Source organism: Choloepus didactylus, chromosome X, assembly GCF_015220235.1.
Source record: "Choloepus didactylus isolate mChoDid1 chromosome X, mChoDid1.pri, whole genome shotgun sequence".
NCBI lineage: Eukaryota > Metazoa > Chordata > Mammalia > Pilosa > Megalonychidae > Choloepus > Choloepus didactylus.
In genome coordinates, this window is record NC_051334.1 from 192530830 (window position 1) to 192550675 (window position 19846).

A 19846-nucleotide genomic window follows, 5' to 3' on the forward strand; every position below is an offset into this window, starting at 1 on the left:
GATGAATGTACAACTATGTAATGGTACTGTAAACAATCGAAAGTATAATTTGTTTTGTATGACTGCGTGGTATGTGAATATATCTCAATAAAATGATGATTTAAAAAAAAAAAAAAAAAAAAGAACATTTTAAAGAGACCATAACAAGGGAGTAAGAAAAAGACAACTAACCTAAGATAACTGCTTAACTTCCAACATGTTCCTACTTTACTCCAAGAAAGTTACCTAATATAGCAACATTTCTGTGAACTTGCTCCTACTATATCCATCAGAAATTAACAGACCATAGTCATTCCTGGGCATCCCCAGAACATTAAATAGCTTATCTGTTCTTCTTGGATTATTGTTCCCCCTTCCTTAATTGCTCTCTATTGCTAGTTCCCCTACATTATACATTATAAGCCATTTGTTTTATATTTTTCAAAGTTCACATTAGTGGTAGCATATAATATTTCTCTTTTTGTGCCTGGCTTATTTCGCTTAGCATTATGTCTTCAAGGTTCATCCATGTTGTCATATGTTTCACGGGATTGTTCCTTCTTACTGCCGCGTAGTATTCCATCGTGTGTATATACCACATTTTATTTATCCACTCATCTGTTGAAGGACATTTGGGTTGTTTCCATCTCTTGGCAATTGTGAATAATGCTGCTATGAACATTGGCGTGCAGATATCTGTTCGTGTCACTGCTTTCCGATCTTCCGGGTATATACCGAGAAGTGCAATCGCTGGATTGAATGGTAGCTCTATATCTAGTTTTCTAAGGAACTGCCAGACTGACTTCCAGAGTGGCTGAACCATTATACAGTCCCACCAACAATGAATAAGAGTTCCAATTTCTCCACATCCCCTCCAGCATTTGTAGTTTCCTGTTTGTTTAATGGCAGCCATTCTAACCGGTGTTAGATGGTATCTCATTGTGGTCTGAATTTGCATCTCTCTAATAGCTAGTGAAGCTGAACATTTTTTCATGTGTTTCTTGGCCATTTGTATTTCCTCTTCAGAGAACTGTCTTTTCATATCTTTTGCCCATTTTATAATTGGGCCGACTGTACTATTGTCATTGAGTTGTAGGATTTCTTTATATATGCAAGATATCAGTCTTTTGTCAGATACATGGTTTCCAAAAATTTTTTCCCATTGAGTTGGCTGCCTCTTTACCTTTTTGAGAAATTCCTTTGAGGTGCAGAAACTTCTAAGCTTGAGGAGTTCCCATTTATCTATTTTCTCTTTTGTTGCTTGTGCTTTGGGTGTAAAGTCTAGGAAGTGGCCGCCTAATACAAGGTCTTGAAGATGTTTTCCTACATTATCTTCTAGGAGTTTTATGGTACTTTCTTTTATATTGAGATCTTTGGTTCATTTTGAGTTAATTTTTGTGTAGGGGGTGAGGTAGGGGTCCTCTTTCATTCTTTTGGATATGGATATCCAACTCTCCCAGCCCCATTTGTTGAAAAGACCATTATGACTCAGTTCAGTCGCACTAGCTTTAAAGCTGCACGCACGTCCCTCCTTTCTTTCCTCTGTCCACCGTCGCTTTCTGTACTGCCACCGTGGCAGCTTAAGGCAGAGGAAGGGTTTGCAAAAGTTGTTTTTGGTCCCAGGCCCACTTGTCCCCTCTCCTCTCCCAGCTGGGAAAGTTCTTTGCGCTGCAGCCGCTCACTGGACTTCCCCTGGCAGGCAGGTGGACAGTCGTTGCTGTCTGCAGCTGTCAGTGTCCATCCTGAAGATCAATTTGAATCCTAGCATACCTACTGCCTGCTCCCCATGGGCCTGCATCAACTCTTATAGTAAGACTATTCTGATGCCCTGGATTCCTAGCCCCTGATAACCCGATTAACACTTGTAATCCTGCAACATCTAAATTTCGAGGTTGAGCCATTACTTTAGACAGCGCCTAAAGTCCCTAGGGAAAATTAACCAAGATATAAAATCAAAATTATTTTTGCCTCGAGCCCCACGTTGGGTGCCAGTTGTCACGGGTCATCTCTTTACACCTCAAACCTGTCTCTGTTAGAACAGGCCTGAGCCTTATCAGGTCGTGATTCAGTTGGTTTGGGCTTCAAGCAACCTTTAGTTGAAAAAGTAAAGGGCACTCAAGACAAGAATTGCATTTCTACGTATGTATTTACTGAAGGAGCACTTAAGGTGAAAGGCACAGGTTTACAAAGCAAAAGTAAATGGATGTATTACCAAGCCTGGGAACTCCAGCCCCTCTGGTCGCAAATGGATGTGAGCAAGAATTCCTTCTAATCTAAATCACAGGGTATATATAGAGAGCCTTTGACTAAGACTTCAACCTCAATCAGGGAGATCATATTCTATTTTTATGCTTGAATCTAAGTTGTTGAATCTAACTTGTTGACTCTGACTTGTTGAATCTAACTTGTTGAATCTAAGTTCAATCAGAAACAAAGGAGGGTATTCACAGCATTATCTGAGATTCAAATTTAACCTTGAAAGTTGGCAAAACTGTTACTGAAAATATTTCTACTAATTGAGCCATGACTTCTGTAAGAGCAATATAACACACCTTTTACTTACATTAAAACTAAAAAATTAGAAATTACTATTACTTATAACTAACTTAGTACAGATTTATTTCATTCTATAATTAGTTTAAACAGACATCATGTTGATAAGCGTACATTTGATCAAAACTATATTCAGCCTTATTACATCACTTATGACTTATTTATGATTGAAGTAACAGCTACAGCCCCATCCTGTTTTATTTTACACCGAGTACAAGACGGTTACATGTTATCTATATCTTAGGAGGTTGGAAAGGCTTTCTACAAAAATACAGCTTTTACCAGCTCTGAATGACTGTTTCTCATTTTTTTTTTCCTTGCTGGGGCCTGCTTAGCTTCTCCTTTAGTTACAGTTTTCTAATATAGGACTTGAAAGATATGAATCATCTGTCCCAGTTATTGTAGTCAGGCGTTTCCACTTTCTGTCGTTTGGAAATTATACTTGAGTGTTTGGGGGTAAAAGTTCTGTTAAATATGCTTCTATATCAGAAGGAATAACTGGTTCTTCACTATCAGAACAGAAAGCATCAGGTGGTATATGAAAGCAGCAAGGCCCCTCAGCTAGCTGGTCCTTAACATAGACAGAAGGAGTCGGCATCTTCATTATCATATTCCTCAGTAGAGATATTGTCCTTTAACAGCTGCCACTGCCATGTTCTTCTCCTGCCTGGAGATGCTTGAGAATGTCTTCCCTGCTTCCTGTGGCTAACACAAGCCTTTGATTTGCTCCCCAAACTGCAAACTCCAGGAGAGAAGAGGATTGTAGTAGGCTCTAAAAGCCTACTTTTTGATTGTAATTGTTTCGAATCTATAGATCAGTTTGGAGAAAATGAACATCTTAAAAATATGGTCTTTCAAAACATAGACATAGTATATCTCTCCCTTGATTTAGATCAACTTTAATTTCTCTCTTCAGTGTTTTGTAGTTTACAATATAGAGGTCTTGGACAGCCTTCATTAAATTTATTTCAACATCTGGTTTTCAATTCAAATTATTTAATTTTTTCCCAAGTCGTCTTTGCTATTACATAGAAATTTAACTGATTTTTATATTGATCTTGTATCCTGTGACCTTGCTGAATTTAGTTATTAGTTCTAGTAGCTTTTTATAGATTACCTGGGGTTTTTCTACACATATACAATCATGTTGCCTGCTAGTAAAGCCAGTTTTATTACCCCCTTTCCAATCTCTTTGCCTTTTATTTCTTTTTATTGCTTTGTTGCACTGGCTAGGACCTCTAGTACAATGTAGAATAGAAGTGGTGAGAGTGGACATCCTTGCCTTGTTCCCAGTTTTAGGGGGAAGGTGTTCCATATTTCACCATTAAATACGATGGCTGTAGGTTTTTTTTAGGTGCTCTTTATCAGATGGAAGGAATTCTCTTCTATTCCTGTTTTCTAATTTTCAATTATGATTTTTTTCTTTGACCTGTGGATTATTTGTATTGTGTAATTTCTCCATATATTTTAAACCAAGACATTACAATTAGTGCTTTGTACAGTAAGTGTTATTAATTTGTCCACCTGTTGACCCTTCCAATGGCCTTCATTCCTTTCTACATTTCCAGGCTTCTATCTGGCATCACTTTCTGTGTGCTTCTTATAATGATTATTACTTCTGCCTCATTCTCTCTAATCTTCTTCTGGGACCCAAATTACACATAGTTTTAACTTTTTGAGCATTTTTAAAAACATCTTTATTTGCTTACTTTAGCATCTGGATCATTTCTGGTTCTGCTTCTCTTGTCTCTTTTCTTTTTGGCTTTTCATTTTATGGCTTTGCCTTTTTGCATGAGTAATTCTTGATTGTGTGCCGGACATTGTGTGTGAAAGGATCATAGAGACTCCATACCAGTTGTATTTGATTATTTGGGGTGATTTTTACAGTAAACAGCCCTGAATGGTAAATTGATGACATTCCACATTTATCTTGATGCAGTATGTTTCCACAGAAGCAAAGCTGGGTATAGGTAAGCCTGAGGTTATCTTCTCACAGAGAAAGGGTTTAGACATTCTGTTAATGCTTTTCCCTTCTTGAGCAAGTTATTTAACCTCTGAGCCTCACTTTCCTAATTATGAAATGAGATTTGTAAGTAGTAACTACCTTAATTAAATTTAATTAGGTAGATATACATGTTTATTGCTTAGCATATTTCCTAGTAAATAGTAAGAGCTCAATTAAACATTACCTTTTATCTTTATTGTTACTGAGAATTTGTTTGTGGGCTATTGAATGGTGTTGAGTTACCCCTGAAGAGGAGAGACAAATGAAGAAAATTCATTTCATTTAGGGTGCATTAAACATTACTGGTAATTTTTCCTATGTCCTTTAGGTTGTTTTTAAATTTGAACAGAAAAAAAGAGTACTAAGTCTAAATTTTGTAGGTTTTTTCCCCTCTAATACAGGTATTAGTATTTGTTGCTTTTAGGCTGATTTTCCAAAATTGCTAGTCAGAATTTCAAAGTTAACATACTATTTAAAATAGTTTTTTGGAAGGTCTGAATTACAACTACCTCTTTTTCTTCAAAAATCTTTTAATCAATTTGGGAGTTATAGTGATTTAATATAAAAGTAAATCTTTTCTTATTCAGTATCTTAATGCTTGTAGGAAACTTTGAGGGAAATTTTGACTCACTGGACCTTGCAGAATTAGCTAAGAAGCAGCCATGGTGGCGCAAGCTCTTTGGGCAGGAATCTGGGCCCTCTGCTGAAAAGTATAGCGTGGCAACCCAGCTGTTAATTGGAGGCGTTACTGGATGGTAAGTGATATGGAAAATGTTCAGTGTCTTTTTTGCATAATTTATTATTGCAGTTATAGGAACCATCTCAAGTGAAAACACATTGACTTTTATAAAATTGGTTACTTCCTGTATAGAATTCATCTAAGCATCATGTTTTAAAGTACCATTTAATGGCTAAACATTTTGAGTATTTACTACACGCCAGGCCCTGTTTAAAGTATTTATATATTGCACAAATATAGAACAGTGCACATAACAAATGTACATTTTGACAATTGCACAGTGAAAACCTATGTAATACTCGCTTAGGTTAAAATTATAAAGAATGTGGCTAACACCCTAGAAACTTTTGATTGTTATTTATTTATTTCCTTGCTTTTATTTATAGTTTTACACACTGTTTCTACAAGGTAGTTTACCTAATTTTGAGCTTAAAATAAATGGAATCATACAGTATGTATTTTTTGAATCTTGCTTTTTTGTTCAACCTTATGTTTTATGTATTCAACTATGTTGTGTGTAGTTGTAGTTGGTTCATTTTCATTTGTGTTTGGAATTTCATTGTATGACTGTACCACAGTATATTTGGGTTATTTTAACTTTTGGCTAATATAAACAATGCTGATATGAACTCTCTTGTACAAATCTGGTACACATGTGCATGCATTTCTGTAGGGTCTATACCTGGGAGTCAGATTGCTAGATCATGTAGTATACATATCTTTGGTTTCACAGGATAATGTCAAACTACTTTCCAAAAGTGGATGTAACAGCTTAGACTCCCAGCAGCAATACTCCCATAGAACTAGGGCTCTGTGTACTTGCCAGCGATTGATATTCCCCCACTGTTAAATTTTTACCACTCTGGTACAGGCATACCTCACTGTATTGTGCCTTGCTTTATTGCACTTCACAGATAATTGCGTTTTTTTACAAATTGAAGATTTGTGGCAATCCTATATCAAGCAAGTCTGTCTGTGCCAATTTTACAATAGCATGTATTCACTCCGCGTCTGTGTGTCACATTTTGGTAATTCCCACAGTATTTCAGAGTTTTTCATTACTGTTATATCTGTTATGATCTATGATCAGTGATCTTTGATGTTGTTTTGGGGTACCACAAACCATGCCCATATAAGACAGCAAACTTATCTGATAAATATTGTGTGTGTTCTCGCTGCTCTGCCAACTGGCCATTCCCCCTTCCCTCTCCCTCTCCTTGGGCCTCCCTATTCTCGAAGACACAACAATATTGAAATTAGTCCAGTTAATAACCCTGCAATATTTCCAAGGTATGCTTGCATTTAATTGTGGTTTTCATTTACATTTCTTCAAGTAATGGGGCAATTGAGCAACTTCTACATATGCTTGTTGTCTATTTGGCTCTCTTCTTTGATGAAGTCCCATTCAAATTTGGGCTAATTTTTCTATTATGTTGTCAGTCTTTTCTTATTGAGTTGTAGGAGTTTTTTAAAAATATATTTTGAATATGAGTCCTTTATTGACTATCTGTGTTGCAAATATTTCCACTCATTCTGTATTCTGTGTTTATATTTTCATTTGCTTTATGGTATCTTTTGATAAACTGAAGATACTATTTTTAATATAGCCAATTTTATCAATCTTTACCTTAATGCTTGATTTTTATGTCCCATTTTAGTTCTTGTGTCTTATTCAAGTAATCTTTGCCTACCTCATGTTCTAGAACTTTTATTGTTTTATTTTTCACATTTAGATTGATAATCCACCTGGAATTGTTTTTTGTGTTTAATGTGTGATAATATCCTATTTAATTTTTTTTTCATACAGAATACCCAATTATCCCAGTTCCATTTAGTGCAAAAGCTATCCTTTCCCCACTGCTCTGCAGTACCACCTCTGTCTTATATCATGTATCTGTGCACATGTGTGTGTGTGTGTCTGACACCTGTTCTTCAGGAACTTCTTGGCTATTTATTAACAGTTTTGTTTAGGTATACCTCAATAAAATATGTAAATTAGTATATCATAAACTGCACATTCATCACCATCCTCAAGATAATGAACCTATCCATCACCTCAAAAGTTTCTTTTTGCCCCTTTGTGATCCCACCATCTGCTTTCTGTCACTATAAATTGCATTTTCTGGAATTTTATATAAAAGGAATCATAGAGTAGGTATAATTTTTGTCAGTATTCTCTCAGCGTAATTATATTGAGATTCATCTATGTTGTTGGTATATCAATTCATTTTTTAAAATTGCTGAGTAGTATTCTGTTATATGAATTTATCACAATTTGTTTATCCATTCACCTTTAATAGACATTTGAGTCGTTTCCAATTTTTGGCTATTACAAATAAAGCTGCTATAAACATTCATGTACAGGTCTTTGTATGAACATGTGCTTTCATCTCTTTTGAGTAAATACCCAGGAATAATGTGACTGGGTCATATGGTAAGTGAATATTAACTTTTTAAGAACCTGCCCTCTACCACAGGACTTGCCCTTGGGAAGACTGTTGCTGCAAAGGAGAGGCTAGGCCTCCCTATAATTGTGCCTAAGAGCCTCCTCCCAAATGCCTCTTTGTTGCTCAGATGTGGCCCTCTCTCTCTGGCTAAGCCAACTTGGCAGGTGAAATCACTGCCCTCCCCCCTACGTGGGATTTGACACCCAGGGGAGTGAATCTCCCTGGCAACATGGAATATGACTCCTGGGGAGGAATCTAGACCCAGCATCGTGGGATGGAGAACATCTTCTTGACCAAAAGGGGGATGTGACAAGGAAATGAAATAAGCTTCAGTGGCAGAGAGATTCCAAAAGGAGCTGAGAGATCACTCTGGTGGGCACTCTTACGCACAATATAAACAACCCTTTTTAGGTTCTAATGAATTGGAATAGCTAGCAGTAAATACCTGAAACTGTCAAACTACAACCCAGAACCCATGAATCTTGAAGACGATTGTATAAAAATGTAGCTTATGAGGGGTGACAGTGTGATTGGGAAAGCCATATGGACCACACTCCCCTTTGTCTAGTTTATAGATAGATGAGTAGAAAAATGGGGGAAGGAAAAAACAAAACAAAACAACAAAAAAGGGCACCCAGTGTTCTTTTTTACTTTAATTGCTCTTTTTCACTTTAATTTTTATTCTTATTATTTTTTTTGTGTGGTAATGAAAATATCAAAAATTAATTTTGGTGATGAACACACAACTATATGATGGTACTGTAAACAGTTGAATGTACTCTTTGTTTTGTATGACTGCATGGTATGTGAATATACCTCAATAAAATGAATAAATAAAATAAAAGAGAGTCTTACCGGATATAAAGAGTCTCACCAGATATCAAAAAAAAAAAAAAAGAACCTGCCAAAAAGTTTTCTAAAGTGGCTGTGCCTTCATATATCCTCACTATTAATGTATGAGGTTTCCAGTTTCTCTGTATCCTAACACTTGGTATTGTCTTTTCAATTACAGCCATTCTAGTGGATGTGAAATGGTATTCTATTGTGGTTTTCATTTGCATTACCTTAATTACAAATGATGAGTATTTTTTCATGGGTTTATTTTCACAATCCACATATCTTTGGTGACATGTCTGTTCACATCTTTTCTCCATCTTTTTACTGGGTTGTTTTCACATTACTGAATTGTGAGGGTTCTTTTTATTTTCTGGATTCAAGTCCTAGAACAGATATGTAATTTACAATTATATTCTTCTACCTATAGCTTTTCACTATGTTAACAGTGTCTTTCGAAGAGCAAAAGTTCTCAATTTTGAAGTGTAATTTATCAATTTATCAACTCTTTCTTTTATAGCTCAAGCTTTTGGTGTCGTGTCTAAGAAATATTTGCCTAACCCAAGGTCACCAAGATTTTCTCCTGTTTTCTTTTAGATGGCGTATAGATTTGATTTTACATTTAAGTCCATGGTCTATTTTGATTTACTTTTTGTACGTGGTGCAAGGTAGAAATCCAAAGGTTTTTTTTGTTTTTTGCATATGGATATCCATTTGTGCCCACATGATTTGTTGAAAAGACTATCCTTTTCTCCACTGAATTGCTTTTGTACCTGTGTGTCGAAAATCAGTTTCTTATGTCAGTTTTTGAATTCTTTGTTCTGTTAAATTGGTCTGTTTGTCTTTCTGCCAGTATCACATTGTTTTGTTAACTGAAACTGTATAAGTCATGGATTCAGGTAGTATAAGTCTTGCATCTTTGTTCTTTTTCAAAGTTCTTTTGTCTATTCTAGGTACTTAGAATTCCCATGTGAATTTTAGAATCAGCTTGCTGTCAATTTCTATAAAAAGCCTGATGAGATTTTGACTGGGATTATGTTGATTCTATAGATCAATTTGGGGAATATTGGCATCTTAAGAATCTTCTGATCCATAAACATGGTATATCTATCCATTTGTTTAGGTTTTCTTAATTTCTCTCAACAGTCCTTTGTAGATTTTCTACACCTTATATGAGATTTATCCATAAATACTTCAGATTTTTGATGCTACTCTAAATGTTATTGCTTTTTTAATTTCAATTTCCCATTGTTCATTGCTTGAATATGGAAATGCAATTGATTTTTCTTATTAGAGTAGTTGTAGGTTTACAAAAAAATCATGCAGAAAGAACAGAGTTCCCATATATCCCTCACTCGTAGTTTCCCCTATTATTAACACTTTTAATTATTACTTTTGCTATAATTGATGGAATATTATTTACATTAGAGTTCACTCTTTGTGTTGTACAGTTCTATAGGGTTTCTTTGTAGTAACTTATATCCAACCTAAAATTTCCCTTTTTTATCCCTTTTCAAGTATATAATTCAGTGCTGTTAAATATATTCACAAAGTTGTGCCTCTATCACCATTATCCATTGCCAGAACTTTTCCATCACCCTAAACACAAACTCTGTACAAATTAAGCATTACCTCTCGAATTCTCCTTCCCCACCTTACTACCTGGTAACTATATTCTAATTACTGTCTTTATGTATTTGCATATTCATTCTACTTTTTTCGTATAAGTGTGATGATACAATACTTGTCCCTTTGTGTCTGGCTTATTTCACTCAACATGTCTTGAAGGTTCATCCGTGTTGCAGCATGCATCAGAACTTCATTTCTTTTTATCACTGAGTAATATTCTGTTGTATGAATATACGACATTTCGTTTATCCATTCATCAGTGGATGGACACTCAGGTTGCTTCCGTCTTTTGGCAATAGTGAATAATGCCACTATGAACATTGTTGTGCAGATATCTGTTTAAGTATCTGTTGTAATTCTTTCGAGTATTTACCTGGAAGTGGGTCTGCCGAGTAATATTGTAATGCTGTAACTTTCTGAGGAACTGCCAGGCTGTTCTCCACAGCTGCTGCATCATTTTACATTCCCACCAACAATGAATGAGTGTTCCTGTTTTCTCTACATCCTCTTTAACACTTGTTATTTTCTGTTTATTTACTAGTAGCCATTCTGGCGGGTGTAAAATGGTTTCTCATTATCGTTTTGATTTGCATTTCCCTGATAGCTAATGACTGAGCATCTTTTCTTGTGCTTATTAGCCATGGGTATATCTTCTTTGGAGAAATGTCTAATCAAGTCTTTTCCTTGTTTTTTAATTGGGTCATGTATCTTTTTGTTTAGTTTTAGAAGTTCTTTATAGATTCTGGATATTAAACGCTTACCAGATATATTGTTTCCAAGTATTTCTCCCATTCTGTAGGTTGTCTTTTTATCTTCTTGATAAATTCCCTTGATGGATAAAAGTTTTAAATTTGTTGAAGTCTGATTTACCTATTTTTTTTGTTGTTGTTGCTTGCACTTTTGATGTAAAGTCTAAGAAACCACTATCTAACATGAGGTCCTGAAGATGTTTCCCTATGTTTTCTTCTAGGAATTTTATAATTTTAGTTATATTAAGTTTTTTGATCCATTTGGAGTTAATTTTTGTATTTGGTGTGAAGTAGCGGTCCACCTGCATTCTTTTGCATATGGATCCTGTTCTCCCAGCACGTTTGTTGAAGAGGCTATTCTTTCTCCACTGAATAGACTCGGCACCTTTGTCAAAATTCATTTGGCCACTCTCTCTCTCTAACTGAGCCATCTTGACAGGTGAACTCGCTGCCCTCCCCCCTACGTGAGACCCGACTCCCAGGGGTGTAAATCTCCCTGGCAACGCAGAGTATGACTCCCGGGGATGAATGTGGACCCGGCATCGTGGGACTGAGAGTATCTTCTTGACCAAAAGGGGGATGCAAAATGAGACGAAATAGTTTCAGTGGCTGAGAGATTCCAAATGGAGTCGAGAGGTCACTCTGGTGGACATTCTTATGCACTATATAGATAACACCTCTTAGGCTTTAATGTATTGGAATAGCTAGAAGTAAATACCTGAAGCTACCAAACTCCAACCCAGCAGTCTGGACTCCTGAAGACAATTATATAATAATGTAGATTACAAGGGGTGACAGTGTGATTGTGAAGACCTTGTGGATCACACCCCCTTTAGCTAGTGTATGGATAAGTAGAAAAATGGGGATAAAAACTAAAGGACAAATGGGGTGGGATGGGGGGATGATTTGGGTGTTCTTTTTCACTTTTATTTTTTATTCTTGTTCTGGTTCTTTCTGATGTAAGGAAAATGTTCAGAGATAGATTGTGGTGATGAACACATAACTATGTTATCATACTGTGGACAGTGGATTGTATATCATGGATGATTGTATGGTGTGTGAATGTATTTCAATAAAACTGAGTTTAATAAAAAAAAAAAAAAATTCATTTGGCCAAAGGAGTGAGGTATATTTTTGAACTCTCAATTTGATTACATTGGTCCATATGTCTGCCCTTGTGTTAGTACCATGCTGTCTTGATTACTGGAGCTTTGTAATGAGTTTTAAAATCAGGAAGTTTGACTCCTGCAACTTTGTTTTACTTTTTCAAGATGGTTTTGGTTGTTTGGGACTACTTACCCTTCCATATAAATTTGATGATTGGTTTTTCCATTTTTTGCAAAGAAGTCTATTGGAGTTTCCATTGGAATTGGCGTTGAATCTGTAAATCACTTGGAGTAGATTTGACATCTTAACAATATTTAGTCTTTTAATCCATGAACATGGAATGTCCTTCCATTTATTAGGTCTTTAGCTACTTTCAACAATATTTGTATTTTCCATATACAAGTCCTTTACATCCTTGGTTAAATTTATTCCTAGATATTTCATTCTTTTTGTTGCTATCATAAATGGAATTTTTTTCTTGATTTCCTCTTCAGATTGTTCATTACCAGTGCTTAGAAACACCACTGATTTCTGCATGTTGATTTTATACCCTGCCACTTTGCTGAATTCGTTTATTAGCTCTAATAGCTTTGTTGTGGACTTGTCAGGATTTTCTGCGTATAAGATGATGTAATCTGCAAAGAGGGAGATTTTTAATTCTTCCTTTCCTATTTAGATGTCTTTTATTTCTTTTTCTTTTCTAATTGCCCTGGCTAGAACTTACAGTACAGTGTTGAATAACAGTGATGACAGTGGGCATCCGTATCTTGTTCCTGAAATTAGGGATCAGCTTTCAGTTTTTCACCATTGAATATTATGTTAGCTGAGTTTTTCACATATGTCTTTTATCATGTTGAGGAAGTTTCCTTCTCTTCCTAGTTTTCTAAGTGTTTTTATCAAGAAGGAATCCTGGATTTTGTCCAACACCTTTTCTGGGCCAATTGAGATGATCACGTGGTTTTTTTCCCCTTTATTCTATTAATATGGTGTATTACATTAATTTATTTCTTATGCTGAACCATCCTTGCAAAGCTGGTGTTGGGGATTGAATCATGTCCCCCACTAAAGGTCTGTGATTTGAACTCCCTTATTTTTCAGTGTAAGCATTTAGAGCTATAAATTTCCCTCTGAGCAGTGCCTTTACTGCGTCCTTTAAATTTTGATATGTTGAGTTTTTGTTTTCATTCATCTCAAGATTTTTCTGAATTTCCTTTGTGATTTCTTTGTTGACCCATTGTTTGTTTAAGAGTGTGTTGCTTAACTTCCATATATTTATGGATTTTCCAGTTCTGTGCCTGTTGTTGATTTCTAGCTTCATTCCATTGTGGTCACAGAAGATGCTTTGCATAATTTCAATCTTTGAAAATTTATTGAGACTTGTTTTGTGATCCAGCATGTTGTCTAACCTGAAGAATGACCCATGTGTACTTCAGAAGAATGGGTAATCTGTTTTGGGGTGAAGTGTTCTGTATATGTTATGTTTGGTTCATTTATAGTATTGTTAAGTTTCCAGTTTACTTATTGATCTTCTGTCTAGATGTTCTATCAGTTGATAAAAGTGGTATATTGAAGTCTACAGCTATTGGTGTAGATGTGTCTATTTCCCTCTTCATTTTTGTCAGTGTTTGCCTCATGTATTTTGGGGCATTGTGGTTAGGTGCATAAATGTTTATGATTATTATTTCTTATTAATATATAGTGGCCTTGTTTGCCGCTTGTAACAGTTTTTGTCTTAAAGTCTATTTTGTCTAATATTAGTATTGCTGCCCCAGTTCTCTTTGGTTACTATTTGCATGGAATATCTTTTTTCCATCCTTTCACTTTCAACTGATTTGTATCTTTGGGTCTAAGGTGAGTCTGTTGTAACCTACATATAGTTGGATCATGCTTTTTTGTCCCTTCTGCTAATGGTTGGGGAGTTTAATCCGTTAACATTCACTGTTATTACTGTAAAGGCGTACTTACTTTAGGCATTTTGTCCTTTGGTTTTTATATGTCATACCTTTTTTATTTTTTAATGCAATTTTATGGAGATGTATTCACACAGCATAGAAACCATCTGAAGTATACAATCACTGGTTCACAGTATCATCACATAATTGTGCATACAACCCCATGACATACCTTTTTTTTTTGCTTCTCTTTTCTTTTATTGCAACCTCCTTTTCTGTATAGTTATCTTTTGTGATGTATCTGACTGATCTCTTTCTCATTTTTGTTCCTGTTTATTTTTTTTATCATCATTTTATTGAGATATATTCACATACCACGCAGTCATACAAAACAAATCGTACTTTCGATTGTTTACAGTACCATTACATAGTTGTACATTCATCACCTAAATCAATCCCTGACGCCTTCATTAGCACACACACAAAAATAACAAGAATAATAATTAGAGTGAAAAAGAGCAATTGAAGTAAAAAAGAACACTGGGTACCTTTGTCTGTTTGTTTCCTTCCCCTATTTTTCTACTCATCCATCCATAAACTAGACAAAGTGGAGTGTGGTCCTTATGGCTTTCCCAATCCCCTTGTCACCCCTCATAAGCTACATTTTTATACAACTGTCTTCGAGATTCATGGGTTCTGGGTTGTAGTTTGATAGTTTCAGGTATCCACCACCAGCTACCCCAATTCTTTAGAACCTAAAAAGGGTTGTCTAAAGTGTGCGTAAGAGTGCCCACCAGAGTGACCTCTCGGCTCGTTTTGGAATCTCTCTGCCACTGAAGCTTATTTCATTTCCTTTCACATCCCCCTTTTGGTCAAGAAGATGTTCTCCGTCCCACAATGCCGGGTCTACATTCCTCCCCGGGAGTCATATTCTACGTTGCCAGGGAGATTCACTCCCCTGGGTGTCTGATCCCACGTAGGGGGGAGGGCAGTGATTTCACCTTTCGAGTTGGCTTAGCCAGAGAGAGAGGGCCACATCTGAGCAACAAAGAGGCATTCAGGAGGAGACTCTTAGGCACAAATATAGGGAGGCCTAGCCTCTCCTTTGCAGCAACCGTCTTCCCAAGGGTAAAACTTATGGTAGAGGGCTCAACCCATCAAACCACCAGACCCCTATGTCTGTGGTCATGTTAGCAACCATGGAGGTGGGTTAGGCGAATGCCCCTGCACTCTCCACAGGCTCCTCAAGGGGGCACTACATCTTTTTTTTTTTTCCTTGTTTTTCTTTCTTTCTTTTTTTTTTTTTTAACTTTCCCTTCTTTTTTAAATCAACTGTATGAAAAAAAAAGTTAAAAAGAAAACAAACATACAATAAAAGAACATTTCAAAGAGACCATAAGAAGGGAGTAAGAAAAAGACAACTAACCTAAGATAACTGCTTAACTTCCAACATGTTCCTACTTTACCCCAAGAAAGTTACATAATATAGCAACATTTCTGTGAACTTGTTCCTACTATATCCATCAGAATTTAACAGACCATAGTCATTTCTGGGCATCCCCAGAACGTTAAATAGCTTATCTGTTCTTCTTGGATTATTGTTCCCCCTTCCTTAATTGCTCTCTACTGCTAGTTCCCCTACATTCTACATTATAAACCATTTGTTTTACATTTTTCAAAGTTCACATTAGTGGTAGCATATAATATTTCTCTTTTTGTGCCTGGCTTATTTCGCTCAGCATTATGTCTTCAAGGTTCATCCATGTTGTTATATGTTTCACGAGATCGTTCCTTCTTACTGCCGCATAGTATTCCATCGTGTGTATATACCACATTTTATTTATCCACTCATCTGTTGAAGGACATTTGGGTTGTTTCCATCTCTTGGCAATTGTGAATAATGCTGCTATGAACATTGGCGTGCAGATATCTGTTCGTGTCACTGCTTTCTGATCTTCCGGGTATATACCGAGAAGTGCAATCGCTGGATCGAATGGTAACTCTATATCTAGTTTTCTAAGGAACTGCCAGACTGACTTCCAGAGTGGCTGAACCATTATACAGTCCCACCAACAATGAATAAGAGTTCCAATTTCTCCGCATCCCCTCCAGCATTTGTAGTTTCCTGTTTGTTTAATGGCAGCCATTCTAACCAGTGTTAGATGGTATCTCATTGTGGTCTTAATTTGCATCTCTCTAATAGCTAGTGAAGCTGAACATTTTTTCATGTGTTTCTTGGCCATTTGTATTTCCTCTTCAGAGAACTGTCTTTTCATATCTTTTGCCCATTTTATAATTGGGCTGTCTGTACTATTGTCATTGAGTTGTAGGATTTCTTTGTATATGCAAGATATCAGTCTTTTGTCAGATACATGGTTTCCAAAAATTTTTTCCCATTGAGTTGGCTGCCTCTTTACCTTTTTGAGAAATTCCTTTGAGGTGCAGAAACTTCTAAGCTTGAGGAGTTCCCATTTATCTATTTTCTCTTTTGTTGCTTGTGCTTTGGGTGTAAAGTCTAGGAAGTGGCCGCCTAATACAAGGTCTTGAAGATGTTTTCCTACATTATCTTCTAGGAGTTTTATGGTACTTTCGTTTATATTGAGATCTTTGGTCCATTTTGAGTTAATTTTTGTGTAGGGGGTGAGGTAGGGGTCCTCTTTCATTCTTTTGGATATGGATATCCAACTCTCCCAGCCCCATTTGTTGAAAAGACCATTATGACTCAGTTCAGTGACTTTGGGGGCCTTATCAAAGATCAGTCGGCCATAGATCTGAGGGTCTATCTCTGAATTCTCAATTCGATTCCATTGATCTATATGTCTATCTTTGTGCCAGTACCATGCTGTTTTGGCAACTGTGGCTTTATAATAAGCTTCAAAGTCAGGGAGTGTAAGTCCTCCCACTTCGTTTTTCTTTTTTAGAGTGTCTTTAGCAATTCGAGGCATCTTCCCTTTCCAAATAAATTTGATAACTAGCTTTTCCAAGTCTGCAAAGTAGGTTGTTGGAATTTTGATTGGGATTGCATTGAATCTGTAGATGAGTTTGGGTAGAATTGACATCTTAATGACATTTAGCCTTCCTATCCATGAACATGGAATATTTTTCCATCTTTTAAGGTCCCCTTCTATTTCTTTTAGTAGAGTTATGTAGTTTTCTTTGTATAGGTCTTTTACATCTTTGGTTAAGTTTATTCCTAGGTACTTGATTTTTTTAGTTGCTATTGAAAATGGTATCTTTTTCTTGAGTGTCTCTTCAGTTTGTTCATTTCTAGCATATAGAAACATTACTGACTTATGTGCATTAATCTTGTATCCCGCTACTTTGCTAAATTTGTTTATTAGCTCTAGTAGCTGTATCGTCGATTTCTCAGGGTTTTCTAGATATAAGATCATATCATCTGCAAACAATGACAGTTTTACTTCTTCCTTTCCAATTTGGATGCCTTTTATTTCTTTGTCTTGCCGGATTGCCCTGGCTAGCACTTCCAGCACAATGTTGAATAACAGTGGTGACAGCGGGCATCCTTGTCTTGTTCCTGATCTTAGAGGGAAGGCTTTCAGTCTCTCACCATTGAGTACTATGCTGGCTGTGGGTTTTTCATATATGTTCTTTATCATGTTGAGGAAGTTTCCTTCAATTCCTACCTTTTGAAGTGTTTTTATCAAAAACGGATGTTGGATTTTGTCAAATGCTTTTTCAGCATCTATTGAGATGATCAATTGATTTTTTCCTTTCGAGTTTTTAATGTGTTGTAATACATTGATTGTTTTTCTTATGTTGAACCATCCTTGCATGCCTGGAATGAACCCCACTTGGTCATGGTGTATGATTTTTTTAATGTGTCTTTGGATTCGATTTGCAAGCATTTTGTTGAGGATTTTTGCATCTATATTCATTAGGGAGATTGGCCGGTAGTTTTCCTTTTTTGTAGCATCTTTGCCTGGTTTTGGTATTAGATTGATGTTAGCTTCATAAAATGAGTTAGGTAGTGTTCCCTTTTCTTCAATGTTTTGAAAGAGTTTGAGTAAGATTGTTGTCAGTTCTTTCTGGAAAGTTTGGTAGAATTCCCCTATGAAGCCATCTGGCCCTGGGCATTTATTTGTGGGAAGATTTTTGATGACTGATTGGATCTCTTTGCTTGTGATGGGTTGGTTGAGGTCTTCTATTTCTTCTCTGGTCAGTCTAGGTTGTTCATATGTTTCCAGGAAATTGTCCATTTCTTCTACATTATCCAGTTTGTTGCCATACAGTTGTTCATAATATCCTCTTATAATTTTTTTAATTTCTTCAGGATCTGCAGTTATGTCACCTTTTTCATTCATTATTTTGTTTATATGGGTCTTCTCTCTTTTTGATTTTGTCAGTCTAGCTAGGGGCTTGTCAATCTTGTTGATCATCTCAAAGAACCAACTTTTGGTGATATTTATCCTCTCTATTGTTTTTTTGTTCTCTATGTCATTTATTTCTGCTTTAATCCTTGTTATTTCTTTTCTTCTACTTGGTTTAGGATTGGTTTGCTGTTCATTTTCTAGCTTCTTCAGTTGATCCATTAGTTCTTTGATTTTGGCTCTTTCTTCCTTTTTAATATATGCGTTTAGTGCTATAAATTTCCCCCTTAGCACTGCTTTTGCTGCATCCCATAGGTTTTGGTATGTTGTGTTCTCATTTTCATTCGTCTCTATATATTTAGCAATTTCTCTTGCTATTTCTTCTTTAACCCACTGATTGTTTAGGAGTGTGTTGTTTAACCTCCAGGTATTTGTGAATTTTCTAAGTCTCTGATGGTTATTGACTTCTAATTGTATTCCATTGTGGTCAGAGAATGTGCTTTGAATAATTTCAATCTTTTTAAATTTATTGAGGCTTGTTTTATGTCCCAGCATATGATCTATTCTGGAGAAAGTTCCATGAGCACTAGAAAAGTATGTGTATCCTGGTGATTTGGGATGTAATGTCCTGTAGATGTCTGTTAAATCTAATTCATTTATCAGATTGTTTAGGTTTTCAGTTTCCTTGTTGGTCTTCTGTCTGGTTGATCTATCTATAGGAGAGAGTGATGTGTTGAAGTCTCCCACAATTATTGTGGAAACATCAATTGCTTCCTTTAGTTTTGCCAGTGTTTCTCTCATGTATTTTGTGGCACCTTGGTTGGGTGCATAGACATTTATGATTGTTATTTCTTCTTGCTGAATTGCCCCTTTTATTAGTATGTAGTGGCCTTCTTTGTCTCTCAAAACATCCCTGCATTTGAAGTCTATTTTATCTGAGATTAATATTGCTACACCTGCTTTCTTTTGGCTGTAGCTTGCATGAAATATTTTTTTCCATCCTTTCACTTTCAGTTTCTTTGTGTCCCTGTGTCTAAGATGAGTCTCTTGTATGCAACATATTGATGGTTCATTTTTTTTGATCCATTCTGCGAATCTATATCTTTTAATTGGGGAGTTTAATCCATTTACATTCAACGTTATAACCGTGAAGGCATTTCTTGAATCGGCCATCTTATCCTTTGGTTTATGTTTGCCATATTTTTCCCTCTCTCTATTAATATCCTTTATTGTACCCATACCGAATCTCTTTAGTACTGAACCTTTCTCCAAGTCTCTCTGTCCTGTCTTTGTTTCTCTGTCTGTAGGGCTCCCTTTAGTATCTCCAGTAGGGCAGGTCTCTTGTTAGCAAATTCTCTCAGCATTTGTTTGTCTGTGAAAAATTTAAGCTCTCCCTCAAATTTGAAGGAGAGCTTTGCTGGATAAAGTATTCTTGGCTGGAAATTTTTCTCACTGAGAATTTTAAATATATCGTGCCACTGTCTTCTCGCCTCCATGGTGGCTGCTGAGTAGTCACTACTTAGTCTTATGCTGTTTCCTTTGTATGTGGTGAATTGCTTTTCTCTTGCTGCTTTCAGAACTTGC

General features: G+C 36.1%; 1 protein-coding gene across 1 annotated transcript in view; it reads left to right on the plus strand.

The window, feature by feature from the left end:
- Positions 1–19846, plus strand: part of FUNDC2 (FUN14 domain containing 2) — a 57963-nt gene that overhangs the window by 10862 nt on the left and 27255 nt on the right. Inside the window, exon 2 of the mRNA XM_037822039.1 lies at positions 5142–5292. Within this exon, the coding sequence (XP_037677967.1) occupies positions 5142–5292 (151 nt within the window). The remainder of the gene's footprint in view (positions 1–5141; positions 5293–19846) is intronic.